A 21,991-nucleotide genomic window follows, 5' to 3' on the forward strand; every position below is an offset into this window, starting at 1 on the left:
TTCTACTTTGGCAAATGCTGTTGCAGCAAAATTGAATAAACACAAACATCATTAAGGGTTCATATGTTCCAGTTAAACAACCCTTTGGTTAGACCCTCATTTTCTTAATAGCTTTGCAACTATATTTCACCCCTATATAAAGTCACAGATCTTAGGCAGCCAGCGCATTTTTTAACGCTTTGTTTTTGTTTTTTTTTGGTTTGGTTTCGACTTTGGCTTGATAAGATTTATGTGCCTTAAAGCAAAATCTGTATCCCTTCTAGCCCGGCTCATTAGGGAGTGTGTTTTGGGGAAGCAGGGGAGGAGAAGTGAAGGTCACTAGAGGTTAATTCCAATTGCAGTGCCTCCTTGAAACAGCATGACAACATGTCTCCTCTGCTTACAGATTGGATGAGGGTGTCGCTGTCAGGCTGGCATCATGACAGCGCGTGCACCAGTGAATCTTTTTTATCAAATAATCAATGTATTTAGATCATTTGGGACATTTGGACCATGTGAACTTGTTTATTGGTGGTACCTGCTAAAGGTTTTGTGGTATTGTCTGTTAGGACAATTTATCGCCCACCAATCTCGTGTTTTTACGTGATTTATTGTGTCCATTGTCTGCCCTGGTTTATACTGCCCTTGTTCCCGCTGCTCCTTTTTTATTGTTTTTCATTAGCACAAGCTGCTGCTTTATGAGTTACTTTATCACTACACCTTGAACTCGAGGGGAAAAAAAGAACAAAGAAAGAATAAAAGGAAATCAGAAGAGACGAGAGAGACAAAGGAGGAACCACAGGCTGGTGAAGACATAACACCGAAGGAAGAGAAAACGTGAAGGAGGAAAAAAAATGTGGGACAATGAAAAATAAGAATAAAGGCGCAAAAAGGAAAACAAAGACAAGTAAGAAGGACTGAGATGTGGGCCATTCATAAGCGGACGTCTCCATGGGATCTCGGGCCAGCACACCTGCTACTATTCACTTCAGAGGAAATAGACACTCTGTGGAAGAGAGGCTCTTGGCCGCAGGACAAAACCACTGCAGCGCCAAATTAGAAACAGGAAGGACTGTGGGTAAGGCTCAGATTAAAAACGCACTCTCCACATGGACTCAATATACTGCAGCCCTGATCCCACTCTGGAAACCCAAAACCCAACAGCACTATTTTATGTCCCAGTCAACAGAACGCTCGCTGTTTGCACAGTGACAGTACAGAGATTCAGTCCAACGTCAACCCCCGAATGTTAGTAAACTGCGGTTCTCTAAATGCGGATCATTCTAATGAGGAAAAGATATTTCTACGTATGCATTTCACATTTCACCAGTCCCAAATTTGGATGCTGTTTTGTCCCAAACAGCTGATAGGGAACGTCTGAATTTTCCTTGACCTCTTTCTGCTCTATAACAGCCATCGACGCTGGATCCAGATGGACGTGACGTCCACGCGCACATCAAAAGCGAGAACACAGTTGTGATTTTCCCACAGCTGACCATTAGAGCAGCTAATGTCGTCAGAAGGCTTTTAGCATGAACTAATGAGGCACACTATGCCCTATGCAGGAGTGAAACTAGCAAAGGCCCTGTGAATGTACCGGAAAAGGAAATGAATATTGATATACGCCGGCTACCCTTGACCCTTGGAAGGATTTCTCCTCGCTGACGATAGGTAAATGGCATTTCCACCCGTCCGCATACATACTCATTCAATCTGAGGGAGGAAAGGGCAAAAAAATGTTGGTTTAGTAGAAACCATCATCTTGCAGCCCAGGATAAGGGAAAAAAACGCACTCATTCACATAGAATATTTCCATTTACTCATGGGCCTGTCCAACTAGTGTGTTCCCCTCAATCTATCATTTTCACTGCGGTTACCGATGGTAGAGAGGCCTACTGTAATTATTCCTACAGATATTGAGGACATCTAGAGGTTGTTTCTCCTTATTGGAAAGTAGAAGTGCTCTGTTCTCACTGAGGTGAAGTTTTCATTACGTGAAGCTAAAGAGTCTTACATGCAATTGAATGCGCAGGCACAAGAAGCAGTAAGCGGACATTAGAGAAGAAGAAAGGAAAAAAAATCCCATTAATCAAGCGTTGGGACAGAATCCATGTTCCATCTACCCACTGTACTATTCCTTCCCTGTCTGTCCAACACGTCTTTGCCAAAGGCTCACAGAAAACGGTCGTCGCTCAAGCTACGAAGCGCCGTATTGAACGCGGGTGCTCTGCGCGCTGATGGATGTTACGCACATAAACACACGCGCTGCATTACAAGCATTATACCAGATGGGGAGCATTTCCCAGGAGCAAAACCTGCCATGACATCACCCAGGGGAGTGCAGGTGCAGGGCCGGGACAGGAAGTGAGTCACAGGAAGCTTGGTGAGGCAGACTTTGCCATGCCGCTGACAGGCTGTGGGAGAGCGGCGTGGAGGCGTGTGAGTTACACCTCGTAACTGACTTGGCCGGGCCACTCGGGTCGCTGCCCTGCTCTTTGCGTAAACAGGCTTTTCTCATTCCCTTCTGCGATTATACTGATGAATCTCCCCTTCAAAATAAAAGGATTGGGGTAATGAAATGAGGAATCTGTAATTCTGCTAATTCTGATGCTACACAGCAACAACTGAGGGTAGGTAATTGTAAATTTACAAGTTGGGTCGCGTTCAACTCGCTCGCAAGGTTTTTGTTTTGAACATTTTCCGACTTGCGTTACGCAGATGTGCAACAGAGCCGGTGTACAGACAGATGGATCGAGATGGTGCGTGTGTTCTTAACAATGGCAGTGGTTTATATAAAGCTTATTACACTAATGAGAAAAGTGTGGGGATTGGATTTTTCCCATACCACCCAGAGGAGGAGAGCCTGTTTTCCTCCGCGCACTGCATCTGGAAGCGGCCTCTTGGTAATCTGTCTAAGCACAGAAGGTTCGGGACCGGCCTGTTCTCGCAGACCACCGAGCGAGGCCCCAACCTTCACAACGGTTCTCCTTACATCAGCCAGTGATCCATGGATGCTCGGTGGACCAGGCTCCAGACCTGGAGCTCCTCACGGTGCCACACTGACACTCTGCAGCCTGTAACAGTCACTTCAGTTTGAGCGTTCTGTGCTCGTGAGCGATAAAGACATGAAATACGACTTCAAAGAAGGCGCTTGCATCGTCTGCTATACCCTCATTGCTGCTAAGCACACAGAGAAGGGAGGGGGAGAATCTGTGGTGTCACTGTGATGACATTGGAGATAGGTTGTTGCCATCTGCTGGCTAATGATAAATTAAATGGTTTGTAGTTATAGACATTTTCATACTAGTGTATAAATGCTATGAAAGTTTATTGGAAGTGAAGTGAATGGTCTCTGTTTTAAGACTAATATGTAGTCTGTGTTCTGCTACTGGTGAGACAAAACAGATGAGTTCAGAGCTGCTTTGTCACAGTCGGCTCCGAACGAAGGTCATTTATTTGAAGTAGTGCATGTGGAAAGGCACAAGATTTATTGTGTCTAAGATTGACATGTATTTAACAGGCATGCTGGGCGATGTCATGTCGCTTCCTCTGATTGATCTCTTCACTTCCTGCTACAAAGATGGAGGCCACTCCCGTAACCGCACCAGCCCTTTTAAGCTCGGGGTGTAGGAGACGCCCTTCGGCAAGCGTCCAGGATCAGTCACCCTCCCTCCAAAACCCAACTGTAACCATCAGAGGAGTAAATGGCGAAACTGACCTTAGATCAGTGTCTGGCGGCAAATCCATCTTCGAGCCCAGTCCTGGAGCCCACATGTGGTCCATATGGAACTCCTTCCTGTGTCCTCTGAGGAAATGTTAGTCCACAAATTGCATCATACACATCCTGAAGTCCATTCCTATTTCTTCAAAGAATAACTATTGTAATTAATTATCCTATTAAAACTCAATTTTTTCTCACTCAGCTTCATATCATAAATAGAGCAGTTGAAAACACTGCACACGATGTTTATATGTCGTGGTTTTGTGAGTTAATCAAAGTCTGTGGGTGACACATTAAAATCTCTGATTTTAATGAGGTTGGTTCTTTGGCTGGTTCCACTAAGATTTCATTGCCTTGTTCTCTGGTGTATTATAATAGCAAACAGCCATTTAACTCTTTATTATAGCCTAACTGTAAGACTGGTCTGCTGTGAGTATAGGGCTATATAATAGTTTCTTCCACTGAGTCCCAGCCAGAGGTAAGAGGCACTATAATGACTTCAGCATGTCACTCCAGGCCAGCTCTGCTGTGATTGCATGGATGATTAGCTCTTACAGTAATGGTAGCAGCACAATGTATTATAGAAGCAACTTAGTGATGGTTTGATGCCATAAGTTGCCTTTTGTAATAATTACGTAGCATTTCCAGGAGCATTTGTGTCATTTGCTCACATATATGCTTTAATTGATGCGTTAGTTCGAGGATGTGGAATGATAAAAGGCAAAGGCTGTATATATGTAAAAGTACTATCATTAGTGCAGTCATTCTGGAAAAGTAATTCCCCTGTTTCCTCCGCTCCTGAATCTGTGGACGCCCGTCTGTTTGATGTGTTCAGAGCTGCAGCACAGATGCCACAGTCTCAGCTATGTTGGACGTCATCTCGCTGGCTGTTCTCGGAACACAGAAAAAACACCGGCTCTAAAATTAGCGTGTGCAACACATGAAGGAGAAACGATCCGAAGTTAGAAAAGACTCTAAAGTGGGTGCTATCCCCCTCCCCACCCCCCGCTTCGCTAAGTTGTCGTGTCCCACTTTGGCTCAGGGCCAGGTGAGATCTCCCATAGTGATTGAGCCGTCTTTTTCGCAGCACGCCGCATACTTTCCGATTCTGCGCCAGCCAGAAAACATAAACCCTTATGAAAATTGGGTTGTTTAGAACTAGAGATAGTTGCGATTTGCTACAAAACGAAATGCATAAGCCCTGTGATGCTGGCGAGTCCCACAGAGCAGTGTCATGCACTTAAGTTGTGTGGCTGATGTGTTATGCGGTGTACAAAGACACAAGGACACCTTTAACTGGTTTAGCAGATGTTCATGAGGAAGGAAAGAAAATAGAAAAATCTGTTTTCAGACCGTGACTTTTCAGAGGTCTGTGTAGCAGGTGAACAGATTCTTGCCAAGAACACATATCTAAATAATGGATCATTTTTTATCACATTATCTAACAGTTATTGTATCATTTAAGAAAAAGAATGGATTCTGAAAGGCAAACATGTTTTCAGTCCCAACCGGTGGCTGACTAGCCCATGATGACATGATGAGCCTGGAAGTCAGTCAGTAATGATGCAGATAATAGGTCCTTATTACTTTGACCCCTGACCCCTGTTCTTAGCGAGAGCTTTAGGAGCGGTTCCCAGAGGAGCAGTCTGATACTAACTTAGCTCTTAAACAAGAGGCCTGAGACGCTGGAGCAGAGTGGCCAACTTCAGTGCCACTGAAACCCAGTTGAGGGTGGAATGGGGGGTGGTTTCAGGAGTGCTACACATGTGTCACCCATCCTGGGAGCAGTATTTCCACCTAACCCAATGAAAGGTTTATGGACTTGAACTATAAAGGCAGGCCACTAAATCTCACACGTTTTTAACACTAAAACTCCCCACATCCCTCTCCTGACATTACTTCTGAAACTCTAGGCAGCAGCTTTTTTTTTGGAGGGTTAATGTTTTTAGTGTTGATTTTTATCAAACGTTCATTGAATGTGCCCGTGTAAGGGCTTCCTCCTGAAGTCCATTAAAAGAGTGCTGCTACTGGCTGAGGTGGGGTATGTGCGGCCCATGTGAGGGGTTGTGGTGCGGAGGGGGTCCACGGAGGAGCAATGGCCACCAGATGGGACTGGGGGGTGGAGATGGTAGGTAACATAACACAACACATGCAGAGGACTGGAACTGAACCGCGGTGGGAGGAGAAGGAAATGTGTGGGGAAATGTAGGGAGGATATGGAAGTACTGGGTTGCAGTAAAGCCTTGAAGGGTAGGAATGAGCCATCGGACATGATCCGAGAGCCACGAAAGGGCGACACCTGGGTCACTTCGCTGCCCGTGAAAAACCTGTCCGCTCGGTCTGAGCGCTCCGATTCACCGCGTCGGCAACAAACTCCGCTTTGTTCGCCGTTTCATTTGTTTTTCGAAGAGAAAAAGCCCACCAGGAAACCCTTGAATAGATGATTGAAAAAACAACCCCGTTGGTTTTCCATGCAAGCGCGCACATGTGTCTGAGATTGAAAACCAACATTCCACGGTCCCAATGTGCACTCACATAAAAAACATTCTATTTAGAGCATTTCGAGCTGCCTTGCGATCCCTCCCAACCCTTTCTAATGCGAACGCAGCAGAAAGTGCAGTCAGTCAAACTCCACAGAACTCTCCCTCTGTTCCTCCTCTCCCTGTTATTATGTGATCTGCTATTGTGGCGACACTATAAATTTTCATCCGTGTGTTTCTGGGGGGAGCTTTAGTCAATTTGCGTTGGACTGTAGATTAATTTATCATTCCCACGGTAAACATCCTGCAGAATGACAATATTGATCCAGGTGATCATACTGAATAGCCTTATTTCAACCTTTGGTTTGTTTGGGTTGACTTTTTGGTGTCGATACACAATATTGCCTCTGTTGCTATTCATTATCTGTTGCTCCTGACTCACTTGGTGAAACCTGTTTCTTTTTAACTCTATTGCTGCGTTTTGTGACTCAGGGAAGCCAAAATGTGACGTGGGGCCCAATATGTCCAAGCATACGCAGTATGTGGACAGGTGCAGATGTGTGTTATTTTATTCCTCATTAAGTTCCAATTGCATCATCCTTTCCTCCATTATCTGTAATATTGCTTAGAAACAAAACAACACTTCCCAGGGATCTTTGTAGTGACATGTAATGCTCTGGTGTTTTTCTAGTCCTCCCTCAGGAGCCTATCATATTTGCCAGCTTGTAACTTGTCACTCCCGTCCCGTGACCCTACACCCTCCTACAGTTCATTACACCAGTGGCACTCTGACCTATTGCTGTCACTTTCCTCGCTACGCTTCTATTGTTGTTGGTTTCCAGTTACATACACCCCAACAGCTCGGTGCTTGGTTTGCAATCAGCGCGGTGTGAGCGCTTGTCGTGTGTATTTTCGCAGCTAATTTCTGCCCGAATCTGAAGCTTTCGTGTCAAGCCACTCGCCTTGGCCTCAGAAACAGATACGACAACAACAGCTGGGTCGCGGCAGCTGGTGGTTGAAAAGTGGAGGAACCAGGTTTTGTCCACGATAAATATACATTATTTATTTACAAATAAAGTGGTTATAATAGAAATAAATACAAAATAAAAATCTGAGCAATATACTTCATGTGGTATTGCACCCATTTCGAAATGTATATCAGAAATACATTTTGAAAACCAGTAAAGGAATATTCCTCTGATTAAAATATTTATTTTTCCCAACTTTACGTAGACATAAATATATTTGTATATAGTTTTTTTCTTCTTCCACAATAGCTCTGTTTTGTCTTTTTCCATATAAATAAACGTCTTCATTGGGAAACCGGGTGTTCATAATAACATTGAATGTCTTTATCAGTCTTTGATGCCCCCTTTGTCTTTCTATGCACCCCGCTGTCAGCTCCTCACCGGCAGCCGCATCCCTCCACTACCATGTCCTGGTAGTTTTTCAGGATGACCTTCTCATATTCATCTAGGTAGAGCAGGGAGATGGGGCTGAGGTCAGTGGGCACGCAGCAGGCTCTGGGGATGTTCGCGTTGACCGAGTTGACCAGCGTCTGCACAATGGCGTGATTGGTCGAATTGAGGTGGTCTGCGAGCGGGAACGGGCATTCCCCGTGGCAGTAATAGGCGTGGTAGCCGGGGGGCGCCACTATCCACTCGTTCCAGCCCACGTCGCTGAAGTCCACGTACAAGGCGTGCCTCTTGCAGCTCTTGTGTATGTGCTTCCGGCGGGGCTTGCGTAGCGCCGCTTGGCGTTTTTCCCGCGTGTGGAGAACCGAGTCCCCGCGGCCGTCGTGGCCGTACGTCACCAGCAAGGGTCGAGCCTGAGGCCACGAGTCCCGATCCTGGTGCAGGGACCGGCTCACCCGCACATGCTTGCCATGCACCTGGGCGCGCGCCTCGTCTGTCTTTGCTGCGTCTGGGTGAAGCACCTCCACCATAAAGCCATGATTGTGGCTTTTTCCAGAGGTCCATTGCGATATGGCCGGGCTGACGTCAAAGCTCTCCCAGCGGCTCAAAGAGTCCTGCACCAGCCGAGTGTCCAGTAGACGCACCAGAGGCTCCCCGCCGTGAGTGGCAGGAACTCCAAATAGCTCATAAATGTTGATGCGGTGGAAGCTGCCAGCATTCGCACTAGTGCTGCTGTTTCTGGAGCTGTTGTTGGGAGCTGCCGCGTCCATGACCTGATGCCTGTAGATGCGAAGCTCTGCGGAGGTGATGAGCTCCTCAGCAGGGATGGAAGTGATGTTGAAGTAGAACTGCTGGGTTGTTTTGCCCTTCAGGCTGGCCAGCGCCTCCATGGACTCTAAGAGACACACCGGAGAAACGAACGCAGGTGATTCAGGTGAAAAATGCACGGCTACGATAAAATAAAGAAGTCACGCCTAGTGCATGTTTATCCAAACACTGTGAGTAACTGAGGATGACTTCTGCTGCTCTCTGTCACTGACAACTTGCAGCCTTATGCTGCCTGTGTTTCTGTGCAGCCGTCCAAGATGCCACGTGGTTATAGTGAGTGGGTGTGGGCCTTTGTCACACATGCATAACACATACATCAACTCTTTGCATGTAATAGCAGGCAGCTTCCCGGAATGATGTAATAATAGCATTGAAGTCATACGTTCAGTTAAAAGCGGTGGACTTCTGTCTATGGATAAGATCAAACATGTTAATCGCTGGCTTCAAATGCCACTTTTGCCTTTTGAGAATTACTTGTGCAACTGGTATCAGTTCCCATGACAAAATAATTCTAACCTATATTCAAGAGTCATGACGAAAAAAGCAGGAATAAAAAAGTTACATGAGCTACTTCTTCAATGTAAACGTTAAATGACTTAAATGTTTCACTTAAGTTGAAGTTAATGGTTATGTTTAGTAAAAGCTGTCATTTACTTTGATGTAGTCCCACTTTGAACCCTTGCTTTATGATACTCGTGGATGGACACACTTTTAAAACTGTTTGTTGTGGTAAAATAAACACAAACTTTGAACTCTGTGCTTTTTCAAAGGAGGCATTTAGGAAATTCCACCATCTCATCCTAAACCTCCCACCAGAGGCACAAAGACCTCAATTAGGCCTATCACTCCTTATTTAATGTGGGAAAGCCCCCTGTCTCTTGTTCCCTCTCCCCTGTCCCCAATCCTCCTCTTTCTTTTCTTTTTCGACTCCCAAATCCCCTTCTCTCTCTGTTCTCAAATCCTCTTTTCGTCCTCTCTCCTTCTGCCACTTTTCCTAGGCCGCTTTTCTGCTCCCGCTCTATCCCAGCCCGTCTCTCTTTTTGGTGGAACAACTGTGTGAACAAGTCGGGACTTGTCAAAAACGTGTGAACCGCAGATATGAGTGTATCAACATTCCTAATTTCTTTTAGAGTCGCATGCCAAAACAAAAAGATAAAGGCTAATGTTGGGTCATTCATCACAGACCTGTCTCTCGCACCACTTCCGGTGTAACACTGGAAATGTTCTATTTGGCAATGAAAATGGTTATTTTTGAAAACCGATAGCTGTGAAACTATTTATCCTAGTGAAATTAATATCAGCAGGCAGATGTGATGAATGACTACAGCTGTTTGCTTTGATGTACGGCGCTAACATCTGTAGATACATGCTTTTTATATGGAGTAGCCATCAATTCCACATCTCTTGACGTGGGAAGACTAATAACCCGACAGCTCTGTTAGCATAGGGCGAAAGAGCCAGGGGAGCGCGTGTAAACAGAGTCTGAACACATTCGTAATGGCCGGCGGTGTCAAGGTGTGTGCTGGCCGGGCACAGAGGTTTCCAGTGGGCAGAGAACAGTCACTCAGCTTGGCTGCCCAAGCCAGGCTTGTTTGTAGTGTGTCAGTGTAGCCACTGGGTGTCATTGCACTAGGCCTCTGGAGAGCACCCAAGCAACCACTCAACCACCCCTCTGACTCACCCCTGATGGAAACTCCAACACTTAGGACTCTGTGTGTGCAGCCCCTATGGACTCAGTAACTTGCATGTTGTAAAACTAAAACATGGGCAATAGGAAATTAATTGGCTGATACAGAGTTTGACATTAACTTTGGAATTATTTTTTATCATACATATATTATTCAAATATTATAATTACTGCAGGTGGCACATTAGGCTGATTAGTTTAAGAAGATGTATAAGAAGCATTGAGTATCTTGACATTTTACTTTTTTATTGCCTTGGTAATTTAGAATAATGGATTTAATCAGGAACTTGGTATAAACACATGCAGTCCACATACAGTACAGCTGTGTGAGCGTTATTCATCTGACCAGCACATGTTGCCTTGGAAGTAAAATGGAACAGAACTGAAACACCATATACAAGAGTCAGCCCGTAACCAATATATAAAGTAAGTGAGCAATTATGGTGTTATTGGAACGTGCGTAATGGCGCACGACGCGGCGAGAGGCTGAAATGGAAAGAACCGGGGACTGATTGCAGTCCCGTTAAAATGAGTCACAACTCGGTCTGACACGATGACTTTGTCATAGTCCAATGTCACGTCGTGCGTGATTGACGCAGGTCCTCGATGACTGCGACCCGCGCGAGGCCGCGCCGCCTTTTATCCTGCGCCGTTGGTGCGTGTCTGGAAAAACTGTTTTCGGAGCGCACGCAAACACCATCAATTATTAAGAAACAAATGACCCCGGGGACGCCGCCACCCGTTGATGTCTTTTGAAACCAGCGACAGCTGCGCCGGGGGACGGATGCATCACTAAATGACAGTCCGTTTAATTGACGCCTGTTTGGAAAGCGAGTTCCTGAGTATTCTCGAACTTGTTTCAGAGTCAGAAATAACCGGGACGCGTGTCATCTGTACAGTAAATGACTAACCCGCCATAAAAGAGTGGAGACTCTGAAGTTGAGTTTTGACGCACTGAGTCATGTTTAAATATATGTTTTGGTCGTCCGAGAAAGCAGAGGTGCTGCTCGGCTGACAAGTAAAGGTATGTCACTAATACATACCTTCATGGTGAAAGCTTCTAATCGTGTTGGCCTTGCTGGCGGCTCTCTCTGCGTGTTTCCCCATGCTCTTGGGCCGTTTAGCGCTGTGGTCCCCGTTCGCTGAGTGCATGTGGTAAAGGTCCACCATATACTGCGGCACCTCCTGCTTGCTCGGCGTCGGCCTGCGCTTCATGCCGAACATGTTGAGAAGCCGAAGCTCGAACTCCTTGAGGAAGCTCTCCGACTGCTCCGGCGCCTGCTTCCCGGATGCGCTGTACTTCCTCCGGCCGACCTCCGGGATGAGTCCCGCAGCACCTTCCAGCAACACCTGAGCGAGCAGCAGTACCATGAAAGAGCGGACCACGGCGACCATGATCAGTCAGTCCCTGTGGAGAAAGTTAGGTTCTGTCAATACGCTGGCGCGGAGGTATTGACATAAGGTGGACGCAGCAGGGGCTTCACTGCAGCATTCCCCAAAGCGCGTGTGATCCCCCCACACAGTAGGAAGGAGTGAATGAGCGCAGGATAAAAGGGGCCGACGCGTCCTTACATTGAAGTAGAACAAAAAGGGTGTTGATAACAAGCCCACCGGCGAAACAGCGCGTCTAAGTGAAACAGAAGACTTGATCTCGACGTGGGCAGCAACATCAAAAAATCAGAAGGTGAGGAAGTAATGACAGAAGAAAACGGCACGAGAAACTAATCAAAGATAGGCGCGGGGTGGCGGCAGACACGAGGGCTCCAATTAGAAAAGATAAGGAATCACGTTTAGTAATGCGAGATGAAAGGAGAAGAAACGCAATCCTGGAAGAAGCGCCCGAGAGAGGCGCGAGGACAGGAGGATAGACAGCAGCAGGAGAGGCAGTCAGACGGCGCTAAAAGCGTCTATTTGCGGAGGCTTTGACTGTCATATAATCATAAGGGATAGAGTTACTTCAAGAGGCTCGCAGGTGTTAGATCTGACGTGCGTCCCAGGACCAGATGTAGCCCTGGACGCCAACATCAAAAACATTAAAACCCCGTATCTGAGCACGGCAGCCTCCAAAGAAGTGACATTTTCACCCAAGTTCCCCTTTCACGGCGTTTTCCCCCCAGGTTCAAAGGGAAACCGCGCTAACTTTTGCGCACATATAGCGGAGGATCCGCAGCTGGACCTTAAAGGTTTCCCCCTCGAAGCACGCTAATTTAAAGGTGTTGACATTATTCAGGTTGCGTTTCTGGGGCTTTTTCGGAGCAGGCGGCGGCGTTTTTACCTGACGAGGAAGCGCTGTGTCCGGTCGTCGTTCCACCTTTGGGCTCCGATAAATTCCACATTAATTCGCGTTTAATCCACACGGCGTTTTCTCGAGGGACCAGAGACAACCCGTGCCCTCCGCCGGTCGCGCGTCGCACATACTCTCTGCTGCGGTTCGAGTTGGGTCTTGGGTCGGTAAAAAGGAAAAAGGAAAAGTAAAGAATAAGTCTAGGAGGAAGCTGCTTCGCGAAGGCAGGCTCGATCTAAGTGTGAAGCATCCCGGCTGAACATCTTACAACGAGCGCAGTTGACCCACTGATGCCGAGCCGAGCCGAGCCGAGCAGAGCGGACTGTTCGGTGAGATAAGCTCACTCGAGTGCTGCTCCTTTGGACCCTGTTGCTGCGAGTCCAGGAGCGTCTTTTTCCCCCCCGTGCCACAGTGCAATGGTTCTATTGATTGGTGCGTCGTCGTTTGTCGTGCAGTGATGTCACCATGAGTAATTTGTCCACTATTAGCGTACGCCGAACCCTTTTCACGCCTGACAATGCAACAATAAAGCAAGTTGGGGGCTTTTAATAAGAGCTGGTCGTGGAAACCCCCCCGGGATGATTCGGTTTTGGTTTTGACTTGGAAAAGTAACTTGTATTACTTTCCACTATGAATAATTCAGTTTTATTTCCCAGTATAGTGAAAATGAATGCAATTAAAATGCTGGCAGAGAGCCAGGGGGTGTCTGCTCTTTTACTCTCTTTATAGTGTTGGCACTTACATTTTTATTTTACATACTGTATTCTGGAAATCTGCATAAAATAGCGTTTATTAAAATGCGCTGTTGCTCTGAGTTGGACGTCTTAGCAGTGATCCCTTTTCCTTATTAGATTACATGAAGATGACTTAGTCATCCGCTTTGACTAAGCACATGTATTAAATAGATCATTTATCAGTAGGCGTTAATAGGAGGATCAAATAGGTTTGGTTGTCAGATAATGGCATCACACGGTGTGATTTTGTGGTTTTAAAGGATTAGAGCCTGCAGAGAGACCATCCTCCTGCTGCTCAACTTCAGTGAGTGTGTGTGTGAGTGTGTGTGTGTGTGTGTGTGTCTGTGTGTGGGGGGGGGTGTTATAAATCACCAGTGCAGATTTATACTCACTTTCTCCTGGTTGGAATAATCTTTTTATTTGAGTCCGTTTCATATCAGTTTGTCAGTAAATCCGTGTGTCGCTACCTCAAGTTTCAAGAGCCCCAGAACTGGAGACTCAAGGTATAAACTCCGTAGCTTGAAACTTTTGTGTTTACACAAAACAGGGTCTTAGAGAAGCTGCAGTGTGCTGCAAAAAGCCGGTGTGTTATTTTTTTAACAGTCTCTGGTTCTTCAGGACAGTGCGGTACACGCAGGTGAGCGAAACCTGTGCTGTGCTGGTTTGATGTTGTAGGGTGTAGCCGGCGCTAACGTGTGGGTCATCTCCATAAGAAAAGCCCCCATTGATTCCCTCTAGTGCCATTAGGTGATGATATTGAGGCAGGCGGCTGTGTTTTGGCCAAAGCACGGGGCTTGGGTTTTTTTTTTTCACAGAGATGGCATTAGATTAAATCCCACAGAGATCACAAGATATCTTTGTCTCCTTTCAGGACAATAACATTTTATGAGGGATAATCCCAGATCATCCACTTAGCAATTAAAATACAGAGAGCCCTGTAGGTGCATGCCGATACCTGAGAGCATGTACTGTACACTGTTCCTTGGCCTTGCACACCCTTTCTGATTTCTTCTTTATTGTATTTTTATTAGTATTCATCCATTCATCTTTTCATTCATGAAGGCAGGTAATGGCCCATGCTAATTCATTCCTATTCTTAGATTTGCTCCATTGTCGTTTTAAATCACAAGTCGTGATAGTTGGGGGTTAGCTCCTGTTGCCAAAACAGCCGTCGCTCCAAACCAGCTTTAAAGTCAGTTAAACCTGCTCAGCGTTTAGATGCTGTAGATTGGTGGATAAGGCCCTACACAGTAAGCCACAAGTAATTACTCAGGTGAGGGGATTAGAAACAGAGGGCTTTATCTGAGGCCTTCTCCCCCTTTTCTGTGTGTATAGAAGCTGTGTGCAGTTAGAACCAGTGGGCAGTGGACAGCATGTGTCTTGTTTATTCATTATTTTGTACAGGTATGTGTCTTGTCTGAGGCCAGTGTTGAAACATGTGTCCATGAAGAGGACTTCGTCAGTGATGCCCAGAGTGGTTTGAGAAGATCACGCCTATTTGATACCGTATATGTCATTGTTTCAAGCCAGCTACATCATGCTTATCTAATCGCCACCGCTGATCCAATTACATGCTGATTGAAAGGACAACATCACAGAGTGAAACCCTGGCAGCCGAGGAGGGAAAGTGGGATATGCTATCTGAGAACCAAATGAACGAGCTGCCGGGGAGGCCTCGGAGAGGCTAAACTCTGACTCAGCCCGTCGGCTCAGTCACCCCTCCACCCGTTATGTCCCCGTAGCGCACATTTGTTTGTTCGTGATAGTAGTAAATAGTTTGCAGTGCAAAAGTGTGGGCTGAAGGTCAAGACGGAGTTGTTCGCTGTATCTGGCCAGTTTATCAAACCGGAGCGCAGCTCGGTTTACACTGAGCTCCGGTCCGGTCTCCTCAGTATGTCCAAATGCTACACTCCAGCCTACAGTAAAAGGAAGCAATCAGTCAGTGATCGCTTACCTCTCCTGGCTGCAGGAAGGAAGCAGATAGTCAAATATATAGAGAGACGTTTCACCCGACGCAGCGTAAACACTGTGTTTTGCGCTCTCTCGTTTAAAACCCGTCGTGACCCAGAAGCGGGTTAAAATACGAGGCGACGGAGCATCTGTACGTCGTCATAACAGTTGTTTGGCTGTAGACTGTAGTTATCAGCTTAAACGGGAGGTTTTGTAAATCCTATTGTCCCAGTGGGGAGGACTAATATGGCTGGTGTCTGATTCGACCCCCGAGGCTTCCAAACTTCAGCAACACCTCAACAAAAGCACGTCATATAGTCGTTTTCGTGTTGGGAAATGCTCGTACCCACATATTATCATTATTTCTTTTTCGAACTCCAGAATACTGTTTATATTATCCATCACATTTGGGGAAATCATCCTCAGCGACCAAAAGAATAATATGTAACATGTACTTTTGCTTTTGCTAATGGATGTGCCTTTTCCCCGCATGGAAACCCCCTTCTTACAGCAAAAATATAATGAGTGCATTCAAGGGGGGATGTTTGAGGTTATTCGAGGTAGATTGGGATAGAATGAGTCTTGTTGTCCTGAGAAAGAGAAGAAGGCACCGTTTATTGTGCTTTGCTCACCATAGTATGTGCGCTGTACGCTATGTGGGCCCATTTACACATGTTATGCTGGATTCTCTTGTCATCACGTACATTCCAGGAGTCAGGGGGCAGACGAACCCCGAGATGACACGGCAGATCCAACTATTAGCCCTTCACCCGCTGTTAACAGCAACTTGGCCGGACGCGGGCCCCGCATTCCTCAGTACTGAGCGAGCGGTCGTCTTAGGTCCGCAAAGACCCGGAACCCGGAGGACGACCTGCCGCCGTGACTCGCACCCAGCGTGGTTTTTAATTTGGAAAACCAATAAAAGTCTTCATTAATCCACATGTGGGTGACAGCAGAAGCACGGCCGCTGGCGACGGCGAGCGCGTGCACATGGCGCATGAAAGGGATTGCGGGGGGAAACGGGGACACATTGCGAATAGGTCGCTCCTGAAATGGAAACCCACCAAGGTCAGAGGCAGCATGCTAGAAAGCCAGATTCAATATTTATGGATACTGAACATGTGGCACACTTCTCTACCCACTAATTTGAGCAACAAGTCCACCTCCAGATTATATGGCCTCTTAGAGATCACAGGAGAGGGTCCAGATCTTGCATGCATGTTTCAAATATCGAGCAGCACGTTGAGGTTAGTTGTTGACTAGAAGCTGCACATCATTTCTCAAACTGGCACACGTTTGATTTGTTTGTCTTTTATTTGCCTGTGTAAATAGCAAATGAGGGAGCTTTGATCCCGCCAGAGGCTTTTATCCATTCAAATCATCTTTGTTTGGCGTTTTATTAAAAGAGAATAATTGACTTTGATCCACGCATGGTGTTTCATTGTTCCCGATGTAAAAGGAACAGTGCGAACAGTTCTTCTTTAACTATAAAACAGTAAAACGCCTCGTGCTGGAAAACCAGAGCACCAATGAGAAACATTTAGCCCTCGCAGACCTCACACTTTAACAACTTACAATAGGAATCATATAAACACATGCTCCATTTAGTAAAGTAGTTGAGATGAGAGGCAGCGACTTCCATTTTAGACAGAGAGAGACATAAATACAGGGATCTGCCCTTTGAATGCAGCTCCACTCATAAACTCATAAACACCACACGTCACTCAATTATACGTCTGCATGATTAGAAGCTTGGGCTACGTAAACAGCCAGCGTCAAGATTTACATTTTACCGCTTAAGCACAAGCAGCTGTTTACAGGCCAAGGGAGGAAGGAAAACACTTAGCGAGTATCTGAGGGGAATCAGGACCTGACACATCTCCAGCAAAGAAGCTTTTCATTAATACTTGTTTATGGAGGTCTACTGTAATACTTGCTAGGGACAGTTGATTGCCTTTTTTGTGTAGTCAGCGCCACGGCTTCTGCTTTTCGAACGCGCCAATGTGCTGAGCTCAAACGGCAGCCTTTTCCCCTGCACGTCCTTTAAAGGTTCAGGAAACCATGAGGATAAATAGAAACATCCTGAAGTGGTGTGACCTTCAAAGCCAAACACAACGTGACAGCATTTTAATCACTCACTGGTCAAAATGAAAGAGCGGCACTTATATATTAGGAGTTTTATAGCATTAGTGTATAATTAGATTTAGGGGCGACTTTAGTGGAAGTGCAGTCTTATTTTATAGAAGATAATTTACAGATAGAACAGAAAATGTATAAATTTGAATCCATATTAGTTGAAAAGCTTTGAATGATCGAACTTTGTTTTGGTAAAACAAACAAAGAACATCCCTATTCACTTTGCACAGAAATCGAAGTTAGTCTGGAACCAACCCATTTCATTATCTCGCCGTCCTGCTGATTGTGATCCCAGTCGCACAGGCCGGAGCAGAGCAGAACAGCAGGCCAGTCTGTCGGCTGGAGAGGACCTGATTGTACTCTGGCATCCACAGAATGACATTATAGCTGTGTGGTTTCATGATAATAATAAGCTTCAGGGCAGCTGTATAAACATTTAACTGACATCCACTCCCTGGTATTGCAGTACTGCACTGTATGTATCTTTAACTTCTACTAGGGCCCGTCTGACGCAACTATCGCGCCCCGACTCCCAGGCTGCTTGAGACACATGATCTATGTGAGCGTTTGCTGTGAACGCCGATGAGAAAATGAATGTTCGCATCACATTAAGCTTTCAGCGTATGAAAGAGGAGCAAAGGAGAACGGGCTTATCGGGATGATTTACTGCGTGCGCTTGTGCAGGGCTGTGGCTGTTGTCTTGTTTCATTCACTTTGCGAAAACTGGGAAACAGCTTTCAGAAAAGTTCGGGACTCAACAGAGGCCAATAAATTTAGACAAACCCAAGCGCTGGCCTCTCACAATGCAGCCTATTTCCTGGTAGCATTTGTCTTAATTCGTGGCAGTTTGTGTAAATATTTACGTCGCTAAACTAACTGTTCTGTATACACTGAACTCCACAATCTTCCCTGGAATGTGATTTAATTGGCGGTTTCCTCAGTTTACCCCGTTGCATATGGTTATGGGCGCGCTTACAGTAATGAATAATCAGGTAGATAGAACCAAGCCTCAAATTAAACGTCGTCCATGAAGGAAATCAGATGAAGGTTAATGCCCGCTTCGTGCCCCCCGTCTTTAATTCAGAGTCTCTCATCACATGCCAGATTACGATTATGTGTCATTTGTAATACAATAAACAGACTCCAGATGGTTTAGATTTACAGGAGATACACAGAAGCTAGCTCTCCTGCAGTGGCTGGTGTGTTCATACCTGAAGAACCTACATATACTATATATATATATATATATATATATATATATATATATATATATATATATATATATATATATATATATCTATATATATATATATATATATATATATATATATATATATATATATATATATATATATATATATATATACAATCCATAATGTGAAACAGACCTGAACATTTAAAAGGCGTTCGGCTTCTTTCTTGATGTGTAAAGTTGTCCGTCTGTCAGTCTAGTGAGCTACTGTACATCCGCCCGCCTCACAGAGGAGCAGCCGGTTCAGTGCATGGCCGTGCCTTTTCACATCCGTATCAAGGAGTTTTGCCACAACAACACAGACAGACGCGCGGAGGCTGGTTTATTTCCAAGACACGCTAGGAACACATGCGCGACATATGATTTGTTAGCTGCCGACTTGCTCTAACGCCTCGGCGATGACGGCTATTTCGCATTTGGCAGCCGTTCGTTGCTTATTTGGCCTCTCTCCATTTGGAGCAGGGACCAGAGTAAAGGTCACTCATTTTAGTTTATGCGTGGACCATTGAAAAGCATTGGATACCTTGTCATAGTGATTAAGATTAGGTTAAAATTTTGCTAACCCAGTGAAGTAATTCTCTTACCCATAATATGAAACAAACAGTGACATTTAAGACTGAGATGGATCGACTTTCATCAAAAAGACAAGCAAATAGGTTATATAGTCATTTTGCTATACAAAGAATACTGAAATGATCCTCATATGTGGAACATCTGGTCAAAAGCAATTTCCAGCCAAGTGTTTTAGTATTTCCTCCTAATTAATTTCACATGTACATGACAAGAGCGAGCGGCCTCTCAGAACCTAAGCACAAAAGCCAGCTTTGTTTCACTATTAGAAACGTCCCGATCGAAAGCGGTTTATTGTGCGAAATCCACGCATTTGTGGGAAAAGCAGTATATCTCCATCCGGCAAGGGTTAGTGTGTGCATTCGGTCAGTGGGGGACTCGCACAGAGCAGACAAAGGTGAGAGAGAGCGGGAGCCGGCACGGAGCCCGCTCAGGAATGAGCGAGAAGTGAGTGCTAAGCCGCCAATCCAAGCCATAATGAAGGAGTGTGTGTTACAAATGCAGTGTATTAGAGGCACTTCTTGGATCTGTGACCTGAATGCTTGAAACGGTCTGGCCTGACTCGCAGCATAGCACCTTAAAGCAACAGTACGCAGACTTTAAACCTCACCGCTCCAGTGATTTTGTCACGTGTCGAGCACCAAGCACCTCCTGATGATGCTTTAGATTGTGTCTAGATCCCGTCTAGATTCCCCATTAATGTGGTGCCGTACAGTATATTAGAACTGTCTGAGATGCAGGCGCCTCACAAAGGTAATTGTGAGCCGACGTGAGACACAACACGTCTTGTTAATACTTGCCCAGGTGACAAGTCAAAGGATCCCCGGCAACATTGGCGTCGACAGATGAAACGCTGACTCCATCAGATTAATCATTGAAGTCAGAGATATGAGCATTGTTTTTATATGATCCTGATGTGGCGCAAACCAAGACCTCTATGTGGATGGGGCGTCTGGGACCACCTGGGTGAATCGAACTGCTGTTTGCCAAAACCGCACATTTCTCACCTGAAGGTACCTCCACACACACACACACACACACACACACACACACACACACACACACACACACTGCTTTTTATCTCCGTTAGCGCTTCATCTCGAGAGGAGACGCGACGCATGACTACAGAAGAAACGAGTGTCCGACGGTAACTAGCGGAGGTCCTGTCTGTACACAGGCGCACAAGAATGGGTGGTATTTACCCACACTGATGCAGAGGTGAGATACAAGCAGGTGTTTACAGGAATGTTTGAAGTTAAAAGGAGATGGTGTGCTCCGATTGGAGCCCCGGTGGACGACAGACACTGTTGGTGCCTCTGCTGACACTGACTCAACCGTCCTCATCCCTTCATATCTTTTCATTGAAACTTGACTTTTAACTCAATTTGGCACTGACATATTAGATTCTGTAGCTACTTCTTCAATACTACTGTACCGGTGACAGCAGAATAGCTGCTATTTGCCTCCTGGGATTGAATCCATCACACTCCAGGTCGCTCATTGCATTTCTGTTTGCAGGATAAAGACTTCAAGGATCTCTATTGTTCTAGCGATCGCTGTCGCCTCCTCTTCTTATGAAGCTCAGCCGCCGCACTCGGCGCTGCGCTGGCCGCAGCGAAGAAGCCCTCCTTTCTGTTGCTGCTTCAAAGCATTTTTCCCTGGGCGGCAGAGTTACAGGCTCTTTGTGGCACGGGTTATTTGTCAGAGGGTTTGGAGAGCGGCTCGTTTCGCTCCGTGCCCTGAAAAAGGCCCAGCGCGCGGGTCCTGGAGAGGTCTAAAGTTACAGCCGTGAGCCCCGGTATTACAACCTGATGACTGACAGGAAAAATGGGGTGAGCTCTTTTGCTGGTCTCTAACAAAAACACCAATAAGGAGCAGAGTGAAACAACAGATTAGACTACTGATCTCAATCTGCTCTCCTTTGGTTATTGGGAAATAATAGCTCCGAAGAGGAAGTCATTTGAACGGGCCTTTAATCAATTCTGCTTTGACGAGCGAGCGGCATGAAAGGCTGCAGTGAGAGAGCGAGAGCCCGCTCCGATAGCTCTGAACATTTTGGTGCGTGTGTGTGGGGGGGGATATGCGAGAGATGGGCTCTAATTTGTGTTCCCATGGTGTCCAGGCATCTCCAAAGCACTTGATCACCACCACAGTAGGCCTTGATGCCATGTGTGAGTGTAAATGGCTCCAAGGTTCCCCGGTGGTAACATCACATCGCCAAAATGACCGCCGACTCTAAATGAAACACTACCCCCTGTTTAAAAGGTCCCATTCAAAACCCAGTGGTTTTTTTTTTTTAAGGCGCATAAGGTAGCAATTTCCCTCAAATATGGCATAGCCCAATAACTGTTGAAGTAACTGACACCATGTCAGGGCGAGTGAAGGATTTCTTACGACATGTATGAAGCATTAGATCTGAGATCTGAGAAAATGTAATAACTGTATGCAAATGGTGGCGACCTTACAGTCACTGTGGACTGTTTTCGTGTTACACTCGCAGAGAAGAAAGGAGCGAGGACCTTGTTCGTACCAGAGCGCGCACAAGTGTGTAGTGTGCTCAAGGAGCGGAGGAACCCTTTAATTTAAACCCTAAAATGAAGTCATTCATTCCCTGCTAAACTGCACGCTGACCCGTAAGGTTAGGTAAACAAGTGTCCCTTGCATTACTGTCAAAAAACCCCTTCCCCTCTCTCCACCGTGGGCTCAGGTCTCAGCTGCAGATGCGTGAGGGGAAAACTGGAATGACGGCGGGGAGAAAGGGGAGACGTGCACTCGCGTGTGGGTGTTTTGTTTTTTTTTTGCCGACAGACGGAGGGGAGGTCGGTACCTGCGGCCGTTCTGGGGAAGGTGCCCGCCGTCTGGGTCCGGAGAGTGCAGAGTGCAGGATGCCGAGGCCAACGGCGCGCTGGGCCCAGCAGGCCTGCTCGGCTCCATTACCGGCTCCGGCTCCGGAGC

General features: G+C 46.2%; 2 protein-coding genes across 4 annotated transcripts in view; one reads left to right on the forward strand and one right to left on the reverse strand.

Moving 5' to 3' along the window:
* LOC114849424 (1-phosphatidylinositol 4,5-bisphosphate phosphodiesterase beta-1-like) overlaps positions 1-21,991 on the forward strand; it is a 100,990-nt gene that overhangs the window by 10,973 nt on the left and 68,026 nt on the right. The gene's annotated exons all lie outside the window — the stretch shown is intronic.
* bmp2b (bone morphogenetic protein 2b) lies at positions 7,239-12,866 on the reverse strand. The gene is made up of 4 exons (XM_055506424.1): positions 12,663-12,866; positions 12,386-12,552; positions 11,154-11,518; positions 7,239-8,490 (listed from the first exon to the last, which is right to left on the reverse strand). Exons 3-4 carry the CDS (start codon positions 11,503-11,505, stop codon positions 7,586-7,588), a joined length of 1,257 nt encoding a protein of 418 aa, XP_055362399.1. The 5' UTR covers positions 11,506-11,518; positions 12,386-12,552; positions 12,663-12,866; the 3' UTR covers positions 7,239-7,585.

The sequence above is a fragment of the Betta splendens genome, chromosome 24 (assembly GCF_900634795.4).
Source record: "Betta splendens chromosome 24, fBetSpl5.4, whole genome shotgun sequence".
NCBI classification, from domain to species: domain Eukaryota; kingdom Metazoa; phylum Chordata; class Actinopteri; order Anabantiformes; family Osphronemidae; genus Betta; species Betta splendens.